The sequence below is a fragment of the Vipera berus genome (genome assembly GCF_964194415.1).
Source record: "Vipera berus genome assembly, chromosome: 2".
Taxonomy (NCBI): domain Eukaryota; kingdom Metazoa; phylum Chordata; class Lepidosauria; order Squamata; family Viperidae; genus Vipera; species Vipera berus.
Genome location: NC_138203.1, coordinates 64,526,981 through 64,550,280, shown reverse-complemented (window position 1 = coordinate 64,550,280; position 23,300 = coordinate 64,526,981). Strand labels below are relative to the sequence as shown.

General features: G+C 38.3%; 1 protein-coding gene across 6 annotated transcripts in view; it reads right to left on the bottom strand.

Annotated features, from left to right (window-relative positions):
• Positions 1–23,300, bottom strand: part of AGTPBP1 (ATP/GTP binding carboxypeptidase 1) — a 69,047-nt gene that overhangs the window by 5,072 nt on the left and 40,675 nt on the right. For 4 of the 6 annotated variants that reach the window (XM_081317125.1, XM_081317122.1, XM_081317123.1 and 1 more), the window contains 13 exons: positions 18,890–19,593; positions 18,002–18,040; positions 15,686–15,769; positions 14,301–14,387; positions 14,069–14,217; positions 12,357–12,444; positions 11,870–12,014; positions 10,447–10,600; positions 9,609–9,789; positions 5,754–5,883; positions 4,373–4,504; positions 2,415–2,591; positions 788–948 (listed from right to left, as the gene is read on the bottom strand). In XM_081317125.1, the coding sequence (XP_081173251.1) occupies positions 788–948; positions 2,415–2,591; positions 4,373–4,504; positions 5,754–5,883; positions 9,609–9,789; positions 10,447–10,600; positions 11,870–12,014; positions 12,357–12,444; positions 14,069–14,217; positions 14,301–14,387; positions 15,686–15,769; positions 18,002–18,040; positions 18,890–19,593 (2,231 nt within the window). The remainder of the gene's footprint in view (positions 1–787; positions 949–2,414; positions 2,592–4,372; positions 4,505–5,753; positions 5,884–9,608; positions 9,790–10,446; positions 10,601–11,869; positions 12,015–12,356; positions 12,445–14,068; positions 14,218–14,300; positions 14,388–15,685; positions 15,770–18,001; positions 18,041–18,889; positions 19,594–23,300) is intronic. The other 2 variants (XM_081317127.1, XM_081317124.1) reach the window with 2 other exon arrangements.

Below are 23,300 nucleotides of genomic sequence, written 5' to 3'. Positions count from 1 at the left end.
AGAAAATAAAAATAATGCAGGAAGACAGAGACCGAGTTTGGTGTAGTGGTTAAGGCACCAGGCTAGAGACCTAACATTATAACCTTGTCTTGGGAATGAAGACAGCAGGGTGACCTTGGGCCAAACACTGTCTTTCAGTCCTAGGAAGAAAGCAATGGCAAATCACTTCTGAAAATCTTGTCAAGAAATCTGGAGGGACTGGTTTAGGCAATCACCAAGAGTCAACCCTGAATCAAAGGTATACACCCACCCACCGACCCTCCTAATTTCATATTGCTATGCCTCCAAAACAAAAAGCATTAATATATTTCAAGTAAATAAACCAACCCACTCTTCTCCAAAGCTTATAGCAAGATGCTCCAAAATGAAGTTCCATTTCAAAGCATTTTTGGCACCCACTGACTTAACATTATATTTCATCAAAATTTATCTCAGCACTTCATTGTAATGTAAAGCCTAACCCCAAAAGCTATAATGTTAGGTATTAAAAGAGATTAAATGGAAAAAATATATATTGTGTCTCACAAAATTAATATTTTAGAATTGACCACTCAGCTATCTAGATCAAAACAGTGTTTACTGCAACACAGGTGCTGACCATTCCTCACATGTATGCATAAACATAACAAAATTACAATATTAATCCCTTGGGTATATTTTGCAAGCAATACCTTGATTTCTGGATCTAGATTCCTATTTCATTAATTATTTGGAGTTAAGCTGCCTGCCACTATACATCTTTTTTTTTAATCCAACAACAAAAATTTTAAAAATGATTTTTTCCTACCTTGTCACTTTGCAACTAGATTCAATTAATTCATTTTCAATGTCCAAAAGAGTAGACGGCAGATTATATTCCAGTGGTGACGTCAATTTTTTCAAACGCAATAAACCAGTACAGAATTTGGTTCCCATCTCTTCCAACTCACGTGTCCCAATTTGTAAGCCCTAGTAAGAAAACATACAGCGTTAAGCAGTTTAGTGCAATTTGCTTTTTTTCACATATATAGTTCATTATTTGCTCAAAACCTGTAACTGAAAGAAGAGGTAGAAAATGCTGGCAATATTTTTAATATATTCAACTTCCTGCATAAAATGGGAACATCCAGAGGGAGATTCTTTGTGAATTTAATTGGATGTGCTTCAAATCCACTCCAAACATAAAAAGTTGTGGGCGGAAATGGAGGAATGGCATATGAATCCTTGACTCTCTGCCATATACACTTCAAATGAGCAATACTGCTTAATGTTTCTCAGTTCCTTCTCCATCCCTTCCCTGGCCTCCCATCACTCATATGCTGCTTGCACTAACCCTCCCCTTAGCTTCCCATGAAGCCTGCACCGGTCTTCCCAGTCTCTCTCCTAGCTTCCTCCCATGACTAATGCACAGCCTGGACCAGCCTCTCCCACCCTCGTGCAGCAAACCCCGGTGACCTCTTCCTGTTTAACGATCCATGCATTTTGAGCTTGAAACAGCAACCGGGACCACCCAGAATTGCCATCATTAAGTGATACAGTTGTGTAATGTCATACTTTACTACTGTATCACTTAAGTGATGGCAATTCCTGTCCTTATTGCCTTCGTAACCTGAGGATGACCCGTACCACAAAGAATGCTTTTTCAGGCAAACAGAAACCATGATCGAATTTTTTGTCACCAACTGAACACAAGGGCATCTTCCATATTGCAGATTATACATGAATTATATGTGAACAGACATTCCAGATTATATGTGAGTGGTTTTCTTCATTAGAAGAATGCTAACTATTAAGGAGTCTATTCATTAAATTATGTGATGTGCAAGAGCTGACACAGTTCCAAGCTCCTTTGAAATGAATTCAAGTACTATGTTGTTGTTGTTAGCTGCCAAATCGTGTCCGACCCATCGCGACCCCATGGACAATGTTCTTCCAGGCCTTCCTGTCCTGTACCATCTTCTGGAGTCCATTTAAGTTCACGCCTACTGCTTCAGTGACTCCATCCAGCCACCTCATTCTCTGTCGTCCCCTTCTTCTATTGCCCTCAATCTTTCCCAGCATTAGGCTCTTCTCCAGTGAGTCCTTCCTTCTCATTAGGTGGCCAAAGTATTTGAGTTTCAAGTTCAGGATCTGGCCTTCTAAAGAGCAGTCAGGGTTGATGTCCTCTAGGACTGACCGGTTTGATCGCCTTGCAGTCCAAGGGACTCACAGGAGTCTTCTCCAGCACCATAGTTCAAAGGCCTCAATTCTTTGGCGCTCAGCCTTTCTTATGCTCCAACTTTCACTGCCATACATTGCAACTGACCATAGCCTTGACTATGAGCACTTTTGTTGACAGGGTGATGTCTCTGCTTTTTATCAAGTACTATACAGCACCAAATTAATTCTTCAGATGCATTAATATAAAATGCTATTTTACCACACACCATACTTACCTTGTATTTCCCTTGATCACATCCACACAATGTGCTTTCCATGGTGTAACTTCTTTGAACACCTATCTCTCTCCACACTACAACACGTGCTGTAGATTCTTTTGATTTTTCCACGACAAAACTGCAGCTGCTCATACAGAATGCTGGGGCTGTCTGGCTCAGAATCTTAGGGAGAGTCTGCCAGAAAGAAGCAACAACAAACACTATAGAAAAACTCTGTGCTTATATATCTTTAAAGTATAAATTTGGGTGTCACAGATCTGCAGAATACTACAGAGATCTCCCTCTGAATGAGGAGGGAATACATTGTATGTCAGAGGAAGTGCAGGTTACAAAGCAGTTCTGCATGGAGAGTGCAGAACCAAAGATTGAATAGCTCTGATATCAGAAAGCCTCTAAGTGCAGTCTGTCTAGATACTGGAAAATCTATGGACTTTGTTATGGCATGGCATTTTTTTTGAAGATTTCTGAAAATGCTTTTTCTTCACACAGCACAATAATTAACCTCTGAAATTTGTTACCACAAGATGTGCTGATGGCCACTAATATAGATGACTCTAAAAGGGGATTAAACCGAGGACAGGCATATCAAGGATTATTAGCCTTGAAGACTTAAAGTTACTCAAATGCCATATGTACATAAACAAATATGAATCCGTTTCCAGCTTATAAGCATGTGACTAAACAAAGTGAGGCCAAAATGCCAGGCTAGAATGAGTCTTTCTTCTGGGATGGAATAAGAAAAGCTAAAACAGTTTTTATTGCTAAAAGATCAAGCTTTCGTTGGCTAACTGCCAGATCACGTTTATACTGTTGGTGTCTGTACTCTGCTCATGGAGCGTGTCACTGATCTGTTTGTTGAGGTCGGCCGTATTTCTTTGAGTTATCGCGCATCTGTTTTTGGGGGATGTAGTTGTCTCTGGGTATCTGTTCTCAAAAGTGAATTGCTGATAGTTCCATGTGTTGTAGCCATAGCTCTAGTCCTTGCCCGTGTTCTCATACCAGAGGTTCTAAATGGTTGTTGCTCTTCTTCCCTGTGTTCTACATTGCAGGGTGGTTGTGTGTTGGTGCAATCTTGATTTTGATACGAGGTGCTCTGTGAATGCTTGCGCTGTTTGCCTTCATATCACGCACGTCGTTCCTCTTCCCAATTCCTTAGTGCCTGGTATGCAGGGGGGAGGTCTATGTGCCGGTTGATAGAGGAGTGGTTTGAAAACCAAGCTTCCTTAAACAAGCGGCCGCCTTTAGTGTTGTCACTGGCAATTGCCTCGGTCCCTGTTAGATTAAAGACGTGGTTATGTGTAGCCATGTGTGCCCACACCTGTGAATGTTGTTCTTGTCTTCTAATAGCGAGCTTGTGTTCATGCACCCTAGTCCTCAGTCGTTTTGCCGTCTCCCCAATGTAATTGCAATTACAATTCTGGCATGACATCTTATACACGACTGAGGATTTTTCTTCATTGGGGGAGTGGATCTTTAGGGCGCATGACACAAGCTCATAAAGTCTGATCAGGTCTGTGGGCAACACCGACCTTGTGAGGGGCTCCATGTGAAACTGATGTACACTGAATCAAATGTTAGTTCATCTATCCCAGTCATTTCCTGACTATTCAAGCTCTGCCAGCAATTAGATACTGATTTTATCATGGCATTATAAATTCAATAGCCTTTGGGGTGTCTTTGTTTGGTTATTGTAATCTGATTATTCATGGTACTGAAGGCATTGCAGTTTCAAATGAAAAGCTCTGGAATATAAAACAAATACTCTTGAGCTGAGCTTTAGTAATGTTCCCAAATTAATTTTCTTTAAATACTAATTAGAATTTGACCTCTATCTACAACAATACTACATTGTAGCAAACTATTATTCAATGAAAATAGTACAATAAAAGAAACACAAACCATAAATCCTACGCATATATCTGCATGCATACACAAACAAACAAACATCTACTTACCCTATAACCAAGGTCTTCAATCAGATCACAAGAGGCAGCACTAACATTAGTATGCCATATTGTTTCCTTGATGCTACAGCCATACATAAATACATTTTTCTTGCGAGAATGACCATGATAGTCACAAAAAACCTATAAAAAAGTATTTTTCAAAAATTAGATGCACATTCAACATAAAACACAATTCAGATATAACAATCCATATCTGATAAATAACCATTTATCTAGAAACCACCAGTAAGATTCTTTAGAAACAGGATGCATTCAGTGATATGAACCCTTGAATAAAATCTTCCAATGGATATGCTAATTTAATTTTATTAACATTTTAAAAGAATTTTAATAAACAATTTAGATCAAGCTTATCATGAATTTCTTGAAGAATATAATTTCAGGGGTTTAAATGTGAATTTACAACTTAAAGTATTCTACACCATTAATGAAGACATATTTTGTTTAATTTTAAAGAAAACTGATATAAAAATCAAGTCAGGAAATGGTACGTAGTATTGTTTGTTTATGTATCTACCTCTTTCACATTTAAAAAATGATAAATGCTAAGCTTGTAAGCCGCCCTGAGTCTTCGGAGAAGGGCGGGATATAAATGGAATTAAAATAAAATAAAAATAAAATAAATATACAAATATTTATATTCTTAGATGAATGGTCCTATAACAGGAGCTGAATTGTTTCCACCATTATTTCATGATCACTCACTGTAACTAATTTCACTATTACTAATTTTTCTTCAGCACAGTTCTAATACAGCACAGTAATATGGGCAAGAAGGCAATTCTTTAAGCAATGCTTTTACAAAGAATTAAAGTTCAAGGCATGTCAAACTGGCCACAGCTTACTCCCTAGGAAAGAACGACCCTTGATTCCATAGGTGTTAAGAGAAAGGGTACTTTTACTAGAGACGCTGAGTGCCGCGCGTGAGTGAGGCAAGCTCTAAAAGAAAACTGCGCGAAAATCATATATTGAGAGCAATCCCCAATGTCTAAAACCCTCCCCCTTGAGAGTAGTTCAATCAGGTTCTGTTCTGATTTTTGGGAACCTGTTGTCTCAGGCACCGCTACAATTTCCTTTCCCAGGACTGGCGTCCTCGAAGGCAGGCAGATGGCTTGGTTTGGCACCTCTGGTTCCCGTTAGTGTCCATACTCCCTAAATTCCCACAGCATTCTTTCACACCTCCAGCACTCTTCCTCTCCCAGATGCTCCCTCCCTCCCCCTCCCCCCCTTATGGCAGTTGCTAGCGAGCTTCAAAGAAGGCGAAGCTAGGCATCTGACAGGGAGTTTCAACTGCCATTACCTGCACATCCTTTAAATGTAAAGATCACATTTTAAGTGGTTTTTCTTAACTAAGAAAACACTTGCTTACCAATGGCAAACGTTTTATAGCAGCCAAATATTGAAGCAGACCTTTGGCATGATAAATTGTGGGGTGCAGATCCGGGTTTGGGTTTTGCCACTGCCTATTCAAATCCTCTCCACTTAAGGAACAGCGATGACTATAAAACAAGAATTAAAAAGTTTTCTATTATTTCATTCTCCACGAAAATGAATGTTAAAAATTTGTGTGGATGTTAATGATTTCGCTGCAAGTGTATTAATGTTAAGGAAATTCTTCTAAAGCAGGGATGTTCAATCTTGGCAACTTTAAGACCTGTGGACTTCAACTCCCAGAATTCCCCAACCAGCATGTCTACAGGTCTTAAAGTTGCCAAGGTTAGACACTCTTGATCTAATTTATTGTTTCAAGCATTTAATATTTTAAATTAGCTAAACTGAATTAAATCCGTGGAAAGAAAAAGCTAACATGTATACTTTTGTCAAACCAACCTTGACAAATGGCCCCACGATTGACACAGTTTGAAATTGTGAATAGGAGAAAATAGTTTTTCAGAAGTGTCATTGATTTATTTTTTAGGTTTCTACCAACTTTATGGTTTTTCCCTTTGTTTTTGTATTATAGTTGGAGTAGCATTTCACAAAATGCTCATGTGCAAAAAACGTTATCCATTATCTCATCAGTCTTACATTCAGACTGACTGAAATTTAGAATAGAAACAGTGAAATCGCAGGACCTTTATGTTTACTTGATCTCACTGGGTATGTTGTTGCTGTTAGTTGCGAAGTCGTGTCCGACCCATCGCGACCCTATGGACAACGTTCCTCCAGGCCTTCCTGTCCTCTACCATCTTCTGGAGTCCATTTAAGCTCACACCTACTGCTTCAGTGAATCCATCCAGCCACCTCATTCTCTGTCGTCCCCTTCTTCTCTTGCCCTCAACCTTTCCCAGCATTAGGCTCTTCTCCAGTGAGTCCTTCCTTCTCATTAGGTGGCCAAAGTATTTGAGTTTCAACTTCAGGATCTGGCCTTCTAAAGAGCAGTCAGGGTTGATCTCCTCTAGGACTGACCGATTTGATCGCCTTGCAGTCCAAGGGACTCGCAGGAGTCTTCTCCAGCACCATAGTTCAAAGGCTTCAATTCTTTGGTGCTCAGCCTTTCTTATGGTCCAGCTTTCACTGCCATACATTGCAACTCACTGGGTATACACTAAGCATTACTAAATCTGGATTTACCTTATAATTTTTAATATTAAAAATTGCATTGTTCTGAAGGTGTCTGATCCGCTTTAAAAAGTTAACTGAAACCCTCAATTATGTAACACTGAAAATAAGTCACCTGTTTAATTCTCACAGTGATTTAGATTCTGAATAAAGTCTTTAAAGATTATTGCTCCAAATGAATTGTGTCATATAGCTTTGCATGAAGTTTAAATCAGAGAGATAAATGCTCTTTGCTTGTGTGAGGGTCAAAGCATGATACAGCAAGAGATATTTACATCATGTAAATGAAAGAAACACTAGTCCTTTGATTCTGTAGAAAACAAACAAGAAAGTGCTTTTCCTCAGCATTATAAATAAAGTTAGGTCATTTCAGGATAAGAGAAACTCTGCCGGACACTGTCAGAGTCCTGCAGCTGAGGCTTCTTCCTTAGAACTGAACAGTTCATTATGACTTTTAAATAAAAGACAGCTGTGTTAAGTGTAGCAGACTTGGCTGAAATCAGTCTAATAGCATGAGGGACAGAATACTTGGCTTCAGTCAGCCCAGGGTAGAAATTATGCAGAGAATAAATCCCACTGAATTGAGTAAAATATACAAAGGATTATACTTAAATCTTAGAGCTATTAATACAGTATAGGAGCAAGATCCATGGGAATTCTACAGATTCAAGAGTAAAAAATGTGCTTCATATTAATAGTTACTTAGATAGACATTATCTCTTACTGAAATTCTCCAATTTAGCTAAAATTCTTTTTATTGTGACAAGCCTCACACAATGACAGAATAATTAACTTCTCTGGACTACCTGTTATTGACAAAGGAAGCAGACTGTACTAAGAGGAACTTCCCTGAGGAATTGTTAGTACCTTTTGCCCATTGAAGTCAGCCTTTACTGGAAATGTGATTGGAACTTTCTATGTGTTCTTGGGATTTAATAGAAAACTCTGTACAAAACATGATTTCAGATTTTTTTTTAAATTAAACAAATAGGCAGCATCCTGGTTTGCTTTTACCAGACAAGATTTATAACCATATAGTAATTTATAACCAGAATGCTCATTCCACTGCTCCCTCCTCCCTTTGCCCATCCAAAGATAAGCAAGGTGGCTTGAGATTTTTCTGCAACAGAACTGAACTTTTGTCTATTCAATTGTGCAGCCCAAGCTTCCCTATGCATATTTATGTTTTATATTTAATACTCTTAATGTGTATTATCCCTCTGTAGTTCTAAAAACTACTGCTATCTAGAATCAAAGAAAGGGTTTAAAAGGGCTGAGTAATTTCTCTCAGTTTAGCAGTCAACTCGTAAACCTCTTATTTTCTGTCATCTTCAACCCTCATCAGACATCATCTGCAAAAGGTGGACTAAGTCCTATGATGCCCCTTCTCTTTGGCTTTGCTAGACTTTTCTGGGTCATACCAACATGTTTAACACTACCCTGCCCATTATAGGGTTGCCAGCTGTTTATAAGCATTCTGTCAGAATAACTATGCAGACAAATCAAGAAATCAACTCCATAGGAAAACTAAAATGTGTTAATACTGTATGGCTATACTAATATAATATTCTGAGTTCAGTTGTGCTTTATTTCCCACCTATCCACCTCTATACTCATGTGAATTAGGGAGATTCTGTTTGAGCCTTTTGCTGAAACCTTTTGCTTGTTTGGAGCTTAAGCCACATTTTCCCCCTTATCTCTTTGGTAAGAGATCTGGCCTATCTGTATCGAGATGGTTTTCTTTACTCTCTAACTTTTCCAAGACCAAGCCAATGTTCAACAGCCACCACTCTAGACCAACATTTCTCAATCTTGATAACTTTTAAGATATGTGGACCAACTTCCAGAATTCTACAGCCTCCAGGTGAGATGGGAGGCCGTTAAATTGAAAGAAGGAAGGAAAGAAGGAATAACTCAGTTTGCATTGGTCTCTCTGGTATATACACTTTACAGAGTCCTTTGGTAATTTTAAGACTCACTTCTGATGCCAACCTCATAGCACTTGTTCCTCTTATAGAACTGAACTCCTAATCTTAGCATTCCTTATTGGCTAAGTAGTAAAAAGCACCTTTTCATTTTCCTATATTGGTACATGAAAAAACAGCAGGAAGCCATCCCTTAATGCAGGTTGTCAGAAGGAGGAATAACAACACTGCGCTTCAATAATAGATAAATCTTCATTTGGGATAAGTTAATATTATATTTGATTTAATTGCATCACAAAGTACCATCCGGTACTATTATCTTTGGTTCAATACTTGAAAATGAGAAACTATTATGGAAAGTAGATGACCATGTACTTAAAATATTATTTTTAAATAAAACTGGACTTACTAAAAAGTATAAATGCATATTTGTGTATGAAGAAAAGTAACTGTTCACTTAAAATAACATAACTGTATTAGCTAGTGAAGATTCTAGAACAGGGGTGTCAAACTGCCAGCCTGCGGACCGGACGCGTCACACCAAAACCGTGCCCACCCCATTGCCAGCAACAGGATAAAAGTTGCGATACGTCATAACACATCACGTGATGTTGCGAGTTTGATACCCGTGTTCTAGAAGATACATTTTGCAGAAAGGTTCTGATCTAGAAAATCTGTATTCCAAGCATAGCTACCTTGAGAATGAACTCCGTTGCTAAATGCAATCAAAAACTTACTTTCCATTGATGACCCCATCAGGATTAAGCATTGGTACAATTTTAAAAATATAGGATTCTCGTAAACTCTGGGCAGCAGGAGCATTACTCATAAGATACTCCAAAGTTCCTTTCATAACCCAACTTGAATTGGTTTCTCCAGGATGTACACGCGCAGATAAGAAAATATAAGGACGATTTCCTGAAAACAGCACAAGTAAAATAGCATGATATAGCCATTATTGAGTTGGAAAGACCTTAAAAATATACTAGAACATCCCTGACAGATTAATCACATTACGTCTGCTTGTTATAAATTTATAAAGATGAAATACAGTCTTCCATACAGCATGGTAGTTTATGAAAGCACAAGGTATAATCAACATATTCTATTACAATATTACAATCGGTATAATGTTCCTTGAACCGATTCAGTGGAAGAGGGAAGAATCAGTCTGCACTGGCATTGTTATTTTAAAATTCCACTGAATTTTAAATTTTGTGGCTAATTTTGATACTACTTGTTGTTCCAGGGCTATTGCGTTTAGACTGGACCTCTCTCTCTCTCTCTCTCTCTCTCTCTCTGAAAGAGGCTCATCCACACAGAGTGAAGTATGCAATTGTCTTTCCAATTCTTTCACAAATATCACAAAAATGCCACCTAATCCCAATGTTGCTAGGGAGAGTGAAGCATATCTCAAACTTCCATGCATCAAATTAACTCAGAAAAGTTGTGTCCAGTGTTTTCTGTTGCGTGCCTATAAATTATTATAACTAAACAGTACAAAATCAAGGAAAGACGGGTTTTATTTGATTTGAAACTTTTTGAATATAATCAAAAGGAAAAGGCCATACTTACTGAACTGACAAATATGTTCATAGTAATTTGATTCTGGCATGGCTGTAATAGTTATTACAGGACAGCTATTCCCGGAGAGAGTCTCACATAAAACATGTTGCCGAAAATATATCTGCTGAGAATTGTATGTGGATTCTAATTTTTGGAGATGCATCTTCATCATGCAAAATAAGTACATAAATTCAGAGCCTGTTTCATCTTTCAATTACGCATTTTAAAACTCTAGCTAAAATATTTAACATAATTTCTAAATTCACCCCTTATAATATTGCATCTAATGTTTTATGTATTGTTTAAGATCCTAGTGCACAGATGTAAGGAAGGAATAAAAATAATTATAGCAACAAAAACTTATATAAAATAATGAAGATTAAATTTGTCTGCATTGTTAGTAAGAAAGAGTTTATGAATCATACAAGATGTAAACATACATTATGTTAAGATATAAACAAGAGGTAACTCATAATATTAGAAGTTGCAGTATCATCATTAGCAAGTGTATAAAAATACTAAACTATTGCAAGTAAAACTTTTTTTCACAATGGAAAGCAATCAATGAAATTCTCTATGCATTTAACCTAAGCTGGTATAACTGCTATTATATATGCAAACTAAAAAAGTTTGATCTGTCACCTAAAGGAACCTTTCAGATATCTGATTTATTCTCAAGGCTTGCCAATTTATTGTTTCCCATTTCATTGCAAATGTTCTTTATCAGCATAAAAAGATTAAATGTTGGTAAATCCTCTCTTTCTGCAATTTAAATTTTCATTCTGTGCTGTAAAAGCCATTTCGTGGCTATTATTGGGAAGAGTTAAAATTTTCTATTCAAGAATGGATAGAACTTTTCATAAAAAAGGGACTAAGATCAAGTAGATGCTCCCCTGTTCCAAAAGATTTCCTAAAAGTCAAGTTCTCCTGACTACTGGAAGATAACAGTCCACAGTGTGCATTTGTTACTATTTCTAAACAAAAATGAAGTACATTGGAAATAACCTATGTGATCAGTATTTGGGCATTTCAATACTCATATTGAAGTCTACTTACTGCATTATAAGCAATTTTACATTTCTATATTTACTACTTGATCAGATTTGCCTTCATTATATACTGCACACTGTTTTAACCATACCTGATGCTAACTAGAACAAAATAAACAAAAAGCAAACACACTTCTTGCTCTGAAATTCTTAATATGAGATCTCATTGCAAAATATTAAACTTTTAAAGGTATTTGTTAAACAAAGACATTACTTCCATAGGATTGTTTATCCTCAACTTTTATTTATTTTATAACACAGTACTTTAGCTTTTGAATGTTGTGATAAAATACTGAGCAATATAATTATTTGATGGTATCATTATCAAACAATGGAACTGTAAGCCAAGTTATTATGAATGTATTCGTATTAAAATAATTTACCATTAAAGCTGAGTAAGTATAAGGATAATGGTAGGCAAAATAGCAAACATCATCCTTATGATGGAAGGTGACTGTGAAGGTGATTGTATAATATGATTTTCCTTTTTGACCTCCTGCTGCAATTGAACTTCTTGAAAAATGATTCCTAGGAACAAAACATTTACTTTATTATAAAGATAAAGTGCATCATTCTATTATTTCTATTTCTATTTCCATTTCTATTCTATTCTATTCCCTGTGGTGTGATGTCACTGTTCTCCACTGTGTATGTAATGGGGAAATTTCTTCCTTTTCTTTTGGAAGCAAGCAAACAAAAGTTTAAACTACAAAACAGCTGCAATAAAATCTCATGCCAGTTTATCACATCTACCTTCTACTTACTAGAGTCAAAATAGGTCACACAATACTGCCATTAAAACTGGGTAGCTGCAAAATGGGTTCAGGAGTACATACAACCTGAGTGCACTAGATTTACTGTTAGCCTTACTTGTAGTAACAAATATCTGTTCCTGTACGAATCCATGAAGGCCGGCCACCCAGTGCTTCTTGAACAGAGTACATAAGGGGCTGCATACCTTCAAGAAAAATGTACTCTATTAGAGAACAAAACTACCCATATTCAGCAAACAAATATACCTATCTATAGACATTGTTCTCAACATCACATGGGAAGGTAACGTTTGAATGAGATGAGAAAGCAAATGTATTATTAGAGTTTGATTATTGTGGTATTAATTGTAAATTCAATATTTGAAGGTTCATGTGACCTGCATACATTATGAGCTGTTCAAATCAACAGTGACAGATACCTGGCTTCTGTGTCTTGAAAACTATGGGGACAATATACAATTACCAATTGGTACAAAAAGCCGGGCCTAGCATAATCTAGAGCTTAAAAAAAAACCACCTTGGAATATTCTCTTTTGCATGCTCTTCTGAACTGAACTACTAAAACCAGTTAGCAGCTATTATCTGGAGCAGCAGAATATAATTTAAGCAAGCTGCTCCAAGCTGTTACAAGTCAAAGACGACCCCCGACTTTTGAAAAGATTTTCAAGATTTTTCATCTTATACGCCGGAAAATACGGGTACATGCCAGTTGACAAGTGTCCGACACAAGCCCGATTCAGCCCCGTCTGATGCAGATGGTGCAAAGCCGCCCTTTTGAAGCCTAAAGGGGCTTTTCCTTCCACCCACCCTTTGGAATACACGCAACAGCTGCGTTCACACGACACGCTCTTCCAGGCCAGACTCTGCAAACAGCACGCCAGAAGCCACAACCACTGCGGGAACTCCGAGTCCCCGCCTTTCGGCAGCCTGCATGGCCAAGCGCGATCCGGCTTTGAGAGTGCATTTGCAGACGGAGCAGCTGCCGCGTCTGGAGCCAAGCCCCGCCCGGGAGGCGGTCGGCCAGGCGGGCCCGGAAGACGCGCTGGAGAGCCGGGCTTGGGGCGGCCATGCCGAGGCCGGCTGGCGAGGGCCGCTGCGTGGTCTGCAGGCAAGAGGGGCACCAGGCCGCCAAGTACCGCTGTCCGGGCTGCCGGGAGAGAGTGGGTAGCAGGGCGCGCTCTGCTTGTGCTCAGATGCCGCTTGGGCAAGGAAGAGGGGCTTCCTGCCGCTCCCGGGGTCTGGCATTTACAAGGGGGAGGGGAAGGGGCTTAGAGGCTCTTGGGGGTGGGAAGGGAGGGTCACGTTGGAGGGGGGACTGGAGTAAGGAGGTTTGAAGTTGCTTTGCAAGAACGGGGGCACTCGATTGATTTATGTACTATTTTCTGGCGTATAAGACGACTGGGCGTATAAGATGACCCCCGACTTTTGAGAAGATTTTCATGGGTTAAAAAGTCGTCTTATACGCCGGAAAATACAGTACAAAGTAAGTTTTTATCCTTTAGATTATGGTTTGGCATAACTGACATTTCAATGCTGTTACAGTTTCCATGCTAGGTTCTCTATATCTTACCATCTGCTCCTTAGAAATCTGTAAATAATTTGTCTATGTCAAATTGATTAGCTTTTTTAAATCCAAAGAAACATTTGCTATATCACTTCTCTGTGCTATTACTGATATTCTGCAATTATCTGTAGTGATAAATTAACGTCCTGATATTACGTACAACTGACTAAACTACTTCCCCATGGCTGTGTTTTTGTACTATGTGTGTTATTTTTTTCCCAAGAGAAAAGTAAATTAACTCTTACCATAATTAAACTGACTGTTTGTCTTTTCACAGTTGATTATATTAAATCGATAGGCACTGCCTGTTCGCATTCCACTGACTTCAAAATAAAACCACTGGTGATAATGATTGCTGTTTATATCAGAATTCAGAATGAGATCATACTCATTTCTAAAAATGAGCAGAAATAAGTAAGTCACAAAATTCAGGTAACTGATCTATAATGATTAAATAAAACAATAACAATATCTTACTTTCTGATCTGAATAACTTTCCGTAAATTTCCTGATTCAAATTTGGAGTTAAACTTCAAGACATCTCCTTCATCAGGCACTAGACAACTGAGAAATAAAATAAAATTACAATGATTTATAAATACTTTATTTTGTTTTACTGAATTTGAATTTGAATTAGACTGATTGGACAAGAATACAAATGAACCAGAGCTTCAACTTATGTATATTAGATTGGATTAAATTATACTAAGGGTTCCCCAACAGTTAATGAGAGCTAATGAAAATATAAACTGCAAGTATGTTTTCTATGTTACAGAACAGTGGGACTTCTTGACATAAAAAATATCACATTTGTAGCTGAAATTCAACATAACTATCAGCAATTATATAGTATAGGAATTTTTAAATTTTTCTGTCACTGAATTTTCTTGTTTTTTCCTAGGCTCAAACCTTGTTTATATTTGCATTAGGAGGATAAAATGGTAAGTATTTTCAATTCAGTGGAATCTCAATATAAAATTCCTTGATATAAGATACCTGACATGTAATAGTTCAAGTTTGTATTGGTATTTATATCATTTTCATCAATTTATGCCATCTTTTTTGATCATTGTGCAAATGGTATCATGTGCTTATTGGCTTCATTATAAAAATGGCATTAAATCCTTCCTTCCCCCTTATAGTCCTTAGATAATCATTATTCCTCCTTTCCATCAATGAGTCTGTTCAAACGAGCATTACATCCACTACTCTGAATAAAACAGATTCTTGTTTCCAGCTCTGCTCTTCCAAACTGTTCTATGGTATTAGGTGTTCTTGTCTATGAATGTGAAAATACATGGAGAAACAAAAGGAAACACAGGCTATTAATTTTTTATACTATTTTAACATTTGGATTTTTAATCCAGAGAAAACTTGATTTAAAAAAACCTTGAATTTTTCATTCCCTGGTTAAAAGACACCAGAAATGTTCTTCTCAGTAATGTTCAGTAATGCTCGTGAAGATTAGTACTACTTGTTGATGGATTGGAATAATGACATTTTTTTCTTTTTCAAGGCAATTATAATTCATAGGATACAGAACAGTCCCTTAAAACTAAAAATTCTTGAAAGCTGTGTTTTAAAATACAAGTGGATCTTGGCTTTTTAATTAATAAGGTTATATTTAGTTTTAATTTTTACTGTGTACAAATTATTAAAATTAATTCATTTTAAAAGATATAATACTCTACCTCTAGCAAGTTTTTGACTTTTATAACTTTCTACTGTAAATAGCCAAGGAAAGTATCATACTCCCATTAATTTATAACTTTTCCTAAATTATTGAATCTAAAATGGGAAAGTAATCATTATGAAGTAGGTGACTAATCATTATGAAATAAAGATCTTCATATAAAACTTACTTGAGATTATCAAGATCGTATACAACTCTGTCTACAATATCATTAGGATGAATAAGCCTTTCAATATCTTGGGCAATTTTTGTCCTATTTAGAAAAGGAAGAAAGATGCCATATTTCAAAACTCTTACAGTACAGTGCCACATGTAGAATCAGTGCATAAGGAAAGAAAGAGGAGTTTGAGTTTAAGTCAAGTTTCTACTTTAAATATATATTATTATTTGTGGAACACCACAATTCTTTTCTGAATGGAAAGAAAATGGCTTGTATACAACACATTGAGGCTTTAGACCCAATGTTTGGTTTCCTTATTACAGGAAACATGCCCAGTATTATTAGCATTTAATGATTATTTCAATTAGTATTAGTAATTAAAACTAGTTCAGATTGAAAATAGGTTATATTAAAAAGTCATGCGATTATAGTTTGAATACATTGCAGTGATTGGGTTAGGGTGCAAGCCTCTCACCTCTGGAAATTTCTAATTGAATATGATGAGCCTCTCAATATAAAAAAGAGAGGTGCTTTATTCAGCTATGTAACCATGCTACAAGAACTGCTGCACTAAATATCTGAATAGAATACATATGAGAGAGAAACAATTTGCAGGTAGGTGGGTATCTTATGTGTTTATGCATACATCCATGGACCCAATTCCTACAAGACATGTTAACCATGTAGAAATTTTCCTGAAGATCACTAACAACTTTTAGTGCAGAAAAGTTGAATAGAACAAATTTTAGTCCTTTCAAGAGCTATATAGGAAACCATGCATCTCACAAAACAGTAAAAGAGCACACTATATTGAAAGGTTTTTGACAGAAATAGTCTATGTTACTATTGGGGAAACTGTCTCTTATTTCAATGTATACTGACTGATAGCTTCTCTTAATTTGAGATGTATTGCATGTATTTCTTGCATCTCAATCAAAAAGTTAAGCTACACCTGGACCTATAACAGACTATATTTGAAAGCACAGAGACAACTATTTCAATTGTCTCTTCATAAAGCACATTCATAACGTCTGAAGATTTCTCAAGTATAAACTTGGAAAGATTGACTATGGATTATCTCAATGTAAAGTGCCACAGTGGCACTCGACCGAGTTGTACCCATGTGGCCCTTGACCCGGTGCAGATCCCAATGGGCTCCATGGTTCTCTATGGAGCTCCGGGAGATGAAGCGTCGGAGACGGGGCCTAGAGAGCTGTTGGAGGTCCAGCCGATCTGAATCCGACCGGTTGCGACTAAGGTCGTTCACGAGATCTTATCTCGCGGCGATGAGGGTGGCAAGGTCTGACCACTTTGCTACCCTCATCGCGTCCGCAGATAGTCGCCCGGCCACCCTGTTTAGGGTAACTCGCTCCCTCCTTAATCAGGAGGTGAGGGAGGAGCCCTTGCAGGGTCGTGCCGAGGAGTTTAGCTGATATGTCGGACAAAATCGCTCGGATTCGGACGGTTTGGACTCCGACTGGGCAGAGTCTGACGATGAGGACACGGGCAGTCTTGTCGATGTTATCTGGGAGGAGATCAACCCTGTGACTCCTGAAGACGTGGACAGGATCATGGAGAAGCTGAGCTCCATGTGTTTATTGGACCCGTGTCCCTCCTGGCTGGTTTATGCGGCCCGGGATGGGACACGAGGCTGGCTCCAGGCAGTGATAACTGCTTCTTTGAGTGAGGGTAGTTTTCCCGCTGCCTTGAAGGAGGCGGTGGTGAGACCCCTCCTCAAGAAGCCTGCCTTGGACCCAGCAGTATTAAACAACTTTCGTCCGGTCTCCAACCTTCGCTTTCTTGCGAAGGTTGTTGAGAGCATGGTGGCGCATCAGCTCCGTTTGTTCTTGGAGGAAGCTGATTATCTGGACCCGCACCAATCGGGTTTCAGGCCCGGGTACAGCACGGAGACGGCATTGGTCGCGCTGGTGAATGATCTCTGGCGGGCTCGGGACAGGGGTTGTTCCTCTGTCCTAGTCCTGTTAGATCTCTCAGCGGCTTTCGATACCATCGACCATGGTATCCTGCTTCGCAGCTAACAACAACAATAGCACTAAATTTATGTATTACTACAGCACTAACTTTACTGATAATTTATATATGTTAAATCAATTACATTTTTTAGGAGTCATTTTGACTGAAAAGAGAAGAATAATTATGAATCTCTGGATGAATTTCTCTTCACCCCCCCCCTCCCCCTGCAATAATTTGGAAAGCAAGGTTCAAGGAAAATGCACACACCCATTCACTGCCAACTAATGCCAAAAAAGGAGTTTTAAGAGACCCCGATGTTATGGAGAAATATCCAATATTTCTTTCACATACATCAGAGTTCGCATGTGACTGGCAGCCATTCTCTTCTTCCTTGTGGAAGAAAAGGAATAAAATATGAGATTATGCAATATCTGTGAATTCTAAAAGTTTTATATTCTTTTATGCAGATATTTTTCAGTATAACATAAAGCATTTTACAATTTTGAAAGTGATTTAGTATTTTATCTCAGTAAACTACACAACATTCATATAAAAAGGTTACTACAATCTCACATTAATATATGTGTGTGCGCACACACACACACACACACACAAAATTTGGCAAAGCTGCGGTCACTTCAGCGCTGCTACAGTGAGCCACAGTCATATGATCATCATTTCCAATACTCCTTGCCAGCTTCCCGCAAGGAATGTCAATGGGGATGCTGGCAGGAAGTTGGAAGTTGCTGTTGCTCCCTCTAATCTTTTGGTCATCTGTGATCATTTCACTTCTTTAGGTAAGGAAATATCTCTGAAACAAAACAACAAGGTCCCAGATTGTTTAACAATGTACAGAATTCTGCATTCACAAAGCAACAGCTTATGTTATCTAATAATACAGTATTTTTCTTTATCAACAGGTAAATCAAAGAAGCTGAATCTAAAATTTCTGAGAGGAATTTCATAATTAAGTGGGACCTTTCACTTTCCCTTCCATTTTTCAAAATCCCCAAATTTTCTTCAACGATTTGAAGCTTATCTGAACGGATATGGTGAGAAGGACTGCAGGGCTGAATGGATGAAAACTGCCTGTCCCGCTTTCATTTACAGCATCAATCTTGGATCTCAATATATTTCATTAATAACTATTATATTTGAATCTAGTAATATTAATTTTACTGTGAATGATGCACAAACACTATATTAAATCATTCTCTAGACCTAAAAAGGTGAACTCACCTCTGTACACCATATGGTCTGTCAAGGATAGGTTCTTTAAATGGAGGTGGAATATGTCCAAAATAATCAGGATAAGCAACTTCTGAATATTCAGGAACAGATCTAGTATTTTTCACTGTTTCGATATAGAGTTCTGGATCGTGCAGTTGTATTGTATCAGGCACTTCAATTGTTACTTGCTCTCCTGTAGAAACTGAACAAGATACTTCTTCTTCTTCAGGATCAGGTCCAGAACAGCATAGTTTTCCCAGCTGGACAGACCGTCCCTCAAACAAAACACTTCCACATGTTGGAACATGTTGAAAAGGTTTATTATAGGTAATTTCACTAATGCTAGTTTTACATTCGTTTTTTGCCACGGTCTTAGAAATACTGAACTGTTCACTTTTGGAGGTATTTTGAAGTGAAATTCGGTCAAAGTCTTTTACAATTTCATGATGCAGGCACTGGCATGATGGAAGCAATTTCATTTGATCACCTTGATGCTGCAAACTATTATCCGTGATACCATCATTTTTTACCAATCCCAAAAATGCTGGTCTTTTATTACAGCCTTCACTTAGTAGATTATTCTCCTTCACAGGAAGTTGCATCATGTCATTTGTTAAGGATGGTTCCTCTCCAGCAGTGGGAACAACAATAGGTCCTCCTGGAGCTGTGCTGTCCGAAAAAGACTTTGGTTCATTTGAAATGAGGTCACATTCCTTAATATTAAAGAAAGACAAAAATGCCAGATACTTGTTAGAGGATTACAATATTAAATGTTGAAGAAAGAGCAATGAAACAGAAAGAAGGATCCGATCCAGACAGAAGGAATAAACCATGGAGAAATGGAGACAAATAGCAGATAGTTTCCTTTTGAAGAAGCTAAATGTGAAGGAAAAAAAAGAATTACAATGTCAGAATGAGTTTACATGCTAATACTGAAAGTGAACTGGTTCACTTTATATGATTTACTGGATCAAATAAAAAAAATATCCAATCTGAATCCAAATTCTAATATAGATTTATTAGATATTATGAAGTCAGAGGAGAGCCAATGTGTTGTAGTGCTTAGGGCATCAGGCTAAAAATTGGGAGACCATGAGTTCTAGTCTTTCTTGCCAAGAGAATGACTTGTCCAGGCAGTCTCCAAGAATTGGAGACAGCTCAACAAAAGAGAATAAAATTAAGTCAGATATGGAAATTTCAGAAGGATAAAAATATACCTGCTCTTGATTACTAATAATTGACTTTGTTCCTGAACAAAATTGACAGAGATTATACCTTTATGCAAATATATCAGAATCATAGGGTTGGAAAAGACCTTGGAGGTCTTCTAGTCCAACCTCTTGCTCAAGGCAGGAGATCCCTGCCCAATTTTTTGATATTCTGTATTGAATAAAGCAGCCACAACATACACAAACGTGCTCAGTTTTAATTCTGGCTTGACTCTTTATGAGGCTCATGAGAGTGCCTGTATACAATGCGAACTTGATGGAAATAAAGTGCATCACCTTTGAGAGACTTTCATGAATTTATTTACCTATCCAAGTAGACAACATTTAACTGTTTTTTCTATTTCAAACTTAAATTATTTTCATTTTGTGATTCCCAAGCAAATATATTAATGATAATGGTCTCCTAGCAAGGCATCAGCTAGGCCCCAAAACTCTGACTTTAAAAAGATAGCTGCTCTTTTTTATGTATTTCATTAAATTGAATAGCAAGATTATAAAAAATAAACCAAATGCAAAAATGCAATAGGTGAACAATTAATGAATTACAAAACACTTAACAGAAGAAACAATAGAACAAACGATAAACAAAACAAAATCCACAGAAAATTTGACAAACCAATAATAAACATGTGTGTGTGTGTGTGTACATATATATACACAAATGTATACACACACACATATATATATATACCGTATATACTTGAGTATAAGCCGAATTTTTCAGCCCACTTTTTGGGCTGAAAAATTCCACTTCGGCTTATACTCCAGTCAACAAAAAAACTTACCGAGGACTTGTGCGCGGCCGAGGCTTTGGTGCTTCCGGGATCGCGCGCACCTCTCCCAAGCCACCGCCATCCGGAGACCTGCCGAAGTTTGGGGAGGTTTGGGGAGGTGCGCGCGCACCTCCCCAAACCTCCCCAAACGTCGGCAGGTCTCCGGACCTCCGCGCCTTGCCTGCCTGCTTCTTTCCGCAGCGGAAAGAAGCAGGCAGGCAGGGCGCGGAGGAACGGAGACCTGCCGACGTTTGGGGAGGTTTGGGCGCCTCCCCAAACCTCCCCAAACGTCGGCAGGTCTCCGTTCCTCCGCGCCCTGCCTGCCTGCTTCTTTCCGCTGCGGAAAGAAGCAGGCAGGCAGGGCGCGGAGGTCCGGAGACCTGCCGACGTTTGGGGAGGTTTGGGGAGGTGCGCGCGCACCTCCCCAAACCTCCCCAAACTTCGGCAGGTCTCCGGACGGCAGCGGCTTGGGAGAGGTGCGCGCGATCCTGGAAGCACCGAAGCCTCGGCCGCGCGCAATTCCTCGGTAAGCTCCGGGCGGTCACTTGCTTCGCGTCTCCTGAGGGAAGGGGGGGCGACTGGAGCGGGCGTGTTTCCTCGCCTGCTGGGCGCCGCGATTTGCCCGGGGAACGCGCGGGCCCCGAATGGCAGCGTGGAGCGAGGAAGCGGACAGCCAGGGCTTCCCCGAGAGCCGCGGCCACACAGGGTATTCCTGTGTATTCAGGCTTGCAAAATGGCGGATCGAGCCTCTGCTGGCGGCAGAGGCTTGCAGAACGGCGGATCGGCTTATACTCGAGTCAATAACTTTTTCCAGTTTTTGGGGGTGAAATTGGGGGTCTCGGCTTATACTCGAGTCGGCTTATACTCAAGTATATACGGTATATGTTTAATATTGGTTAACCAATATTGGTTATATATATTAACCTATTGAAATCACATTTATGAAAAATACCTTATAATACTATATTATTATCAAATAGAGAATAAGAAAAACACCTAATATTACCACTTTATTATTATAAAGCATCATAAAATCTATACCATTTCTTCATTAGCATAAAACATTGTCTTCCAAAATTGATCAATCACACATTTGCAAACACCAGTCCTTAATATTTGGAATATTAATTTACAAATTATTAATATAATTCTTTTGGCAATTTCCCATGCCAATATAGCCATAATTTGGAATTTCAAATTCTAAAGTTTTGGGATACAATTCAAAGTAACATTAGCCTTTCTAATATTTAGGGATTTCCTAATAAATCAGCTCATGCATTAAAATGTTATTCCAAAGAATGCAAGTAGTTCACAAAATTCTCAATCACATGAGCCAATGAACCATCCATTTTTTTATACCTCCATCAAATAAAATCTGGTTTAGTGCTTCAAATATTCGGCAGTCCAATAAACTTGAAATATAACATTTTCATGAATAAATTTTAATCTCAAGTTTGTTCATATTTAATTTTCTTAAGGATTCATGACATTTGAGGAGGGATTTTAGATACTTCAGGGACATGGTGGCTCAGTGGGTTAGGACGCTGAGCTTGTCGATCAGATGGTCAGCAGTTTGGTGGGTCGAATCCCGAGTGCCGCGTAACAGAGTGAGTGCCTGTTACTCATCCCAGCTTCTGCCAACCTAGCAATTCGAAAGCACGTAAAAATGCAAGTAGAAAAATAGGGACCACTACAGTGGGAAGGTAACAGCGTTCCATGTGCCTTTGGCGTCTAGTCATGCCGGCCACATGACCACAGAGACGTCCTCGGTCAAGTGCTGGCTCTTTGGCTTTGAAACGGAGATGAGCACTGGTCCCTAGAGTTGGAAACGACTAGCACGCATGTGCGGGGGAACCTTTACCTTTACATACTTCAATTATTTACTCCATAGTTGATAAATCCCAGTAGTATTCACTTTAAAACTTTTTAAAAATTATTTTTGGTACAGATATTCTATTGGCTTAAATTCAGTCATGGATTCCATCAAATAAAAAAAAAATCTCATAAAAGGGTTAAAGCTTTTTGGATTAAAATCTCATGGAATATGCAAAAAATATTCAAGTATAAAGTTTTGTCCGCAACTGTTTTTATTGGGTATTATCACAGATGCTACTGTTGTGGACACTAAGCTGATGTTGAATTTAATTACAGCAGCGAGACTTTTAGTAGCGCAATATTGGAAGAAGGAAGAACTGCCGACTATAGAAGAATGGACTTTAAAAGTTTCTAATCTGGCGGAAATGGCAAAGATTTCAGCGTATTTGAAAGACCAATCGCAACAGAGATATATTGTGGAGTGGAGAAGATGGATTGATTATATCCAGAATAAATATGGGACTAAAAAGTTACACTTAGCATTTGAATAAGTAGTGGATTTATATGATGTATAACTAGCTTGTAGTTATTTTATTAAGAGTT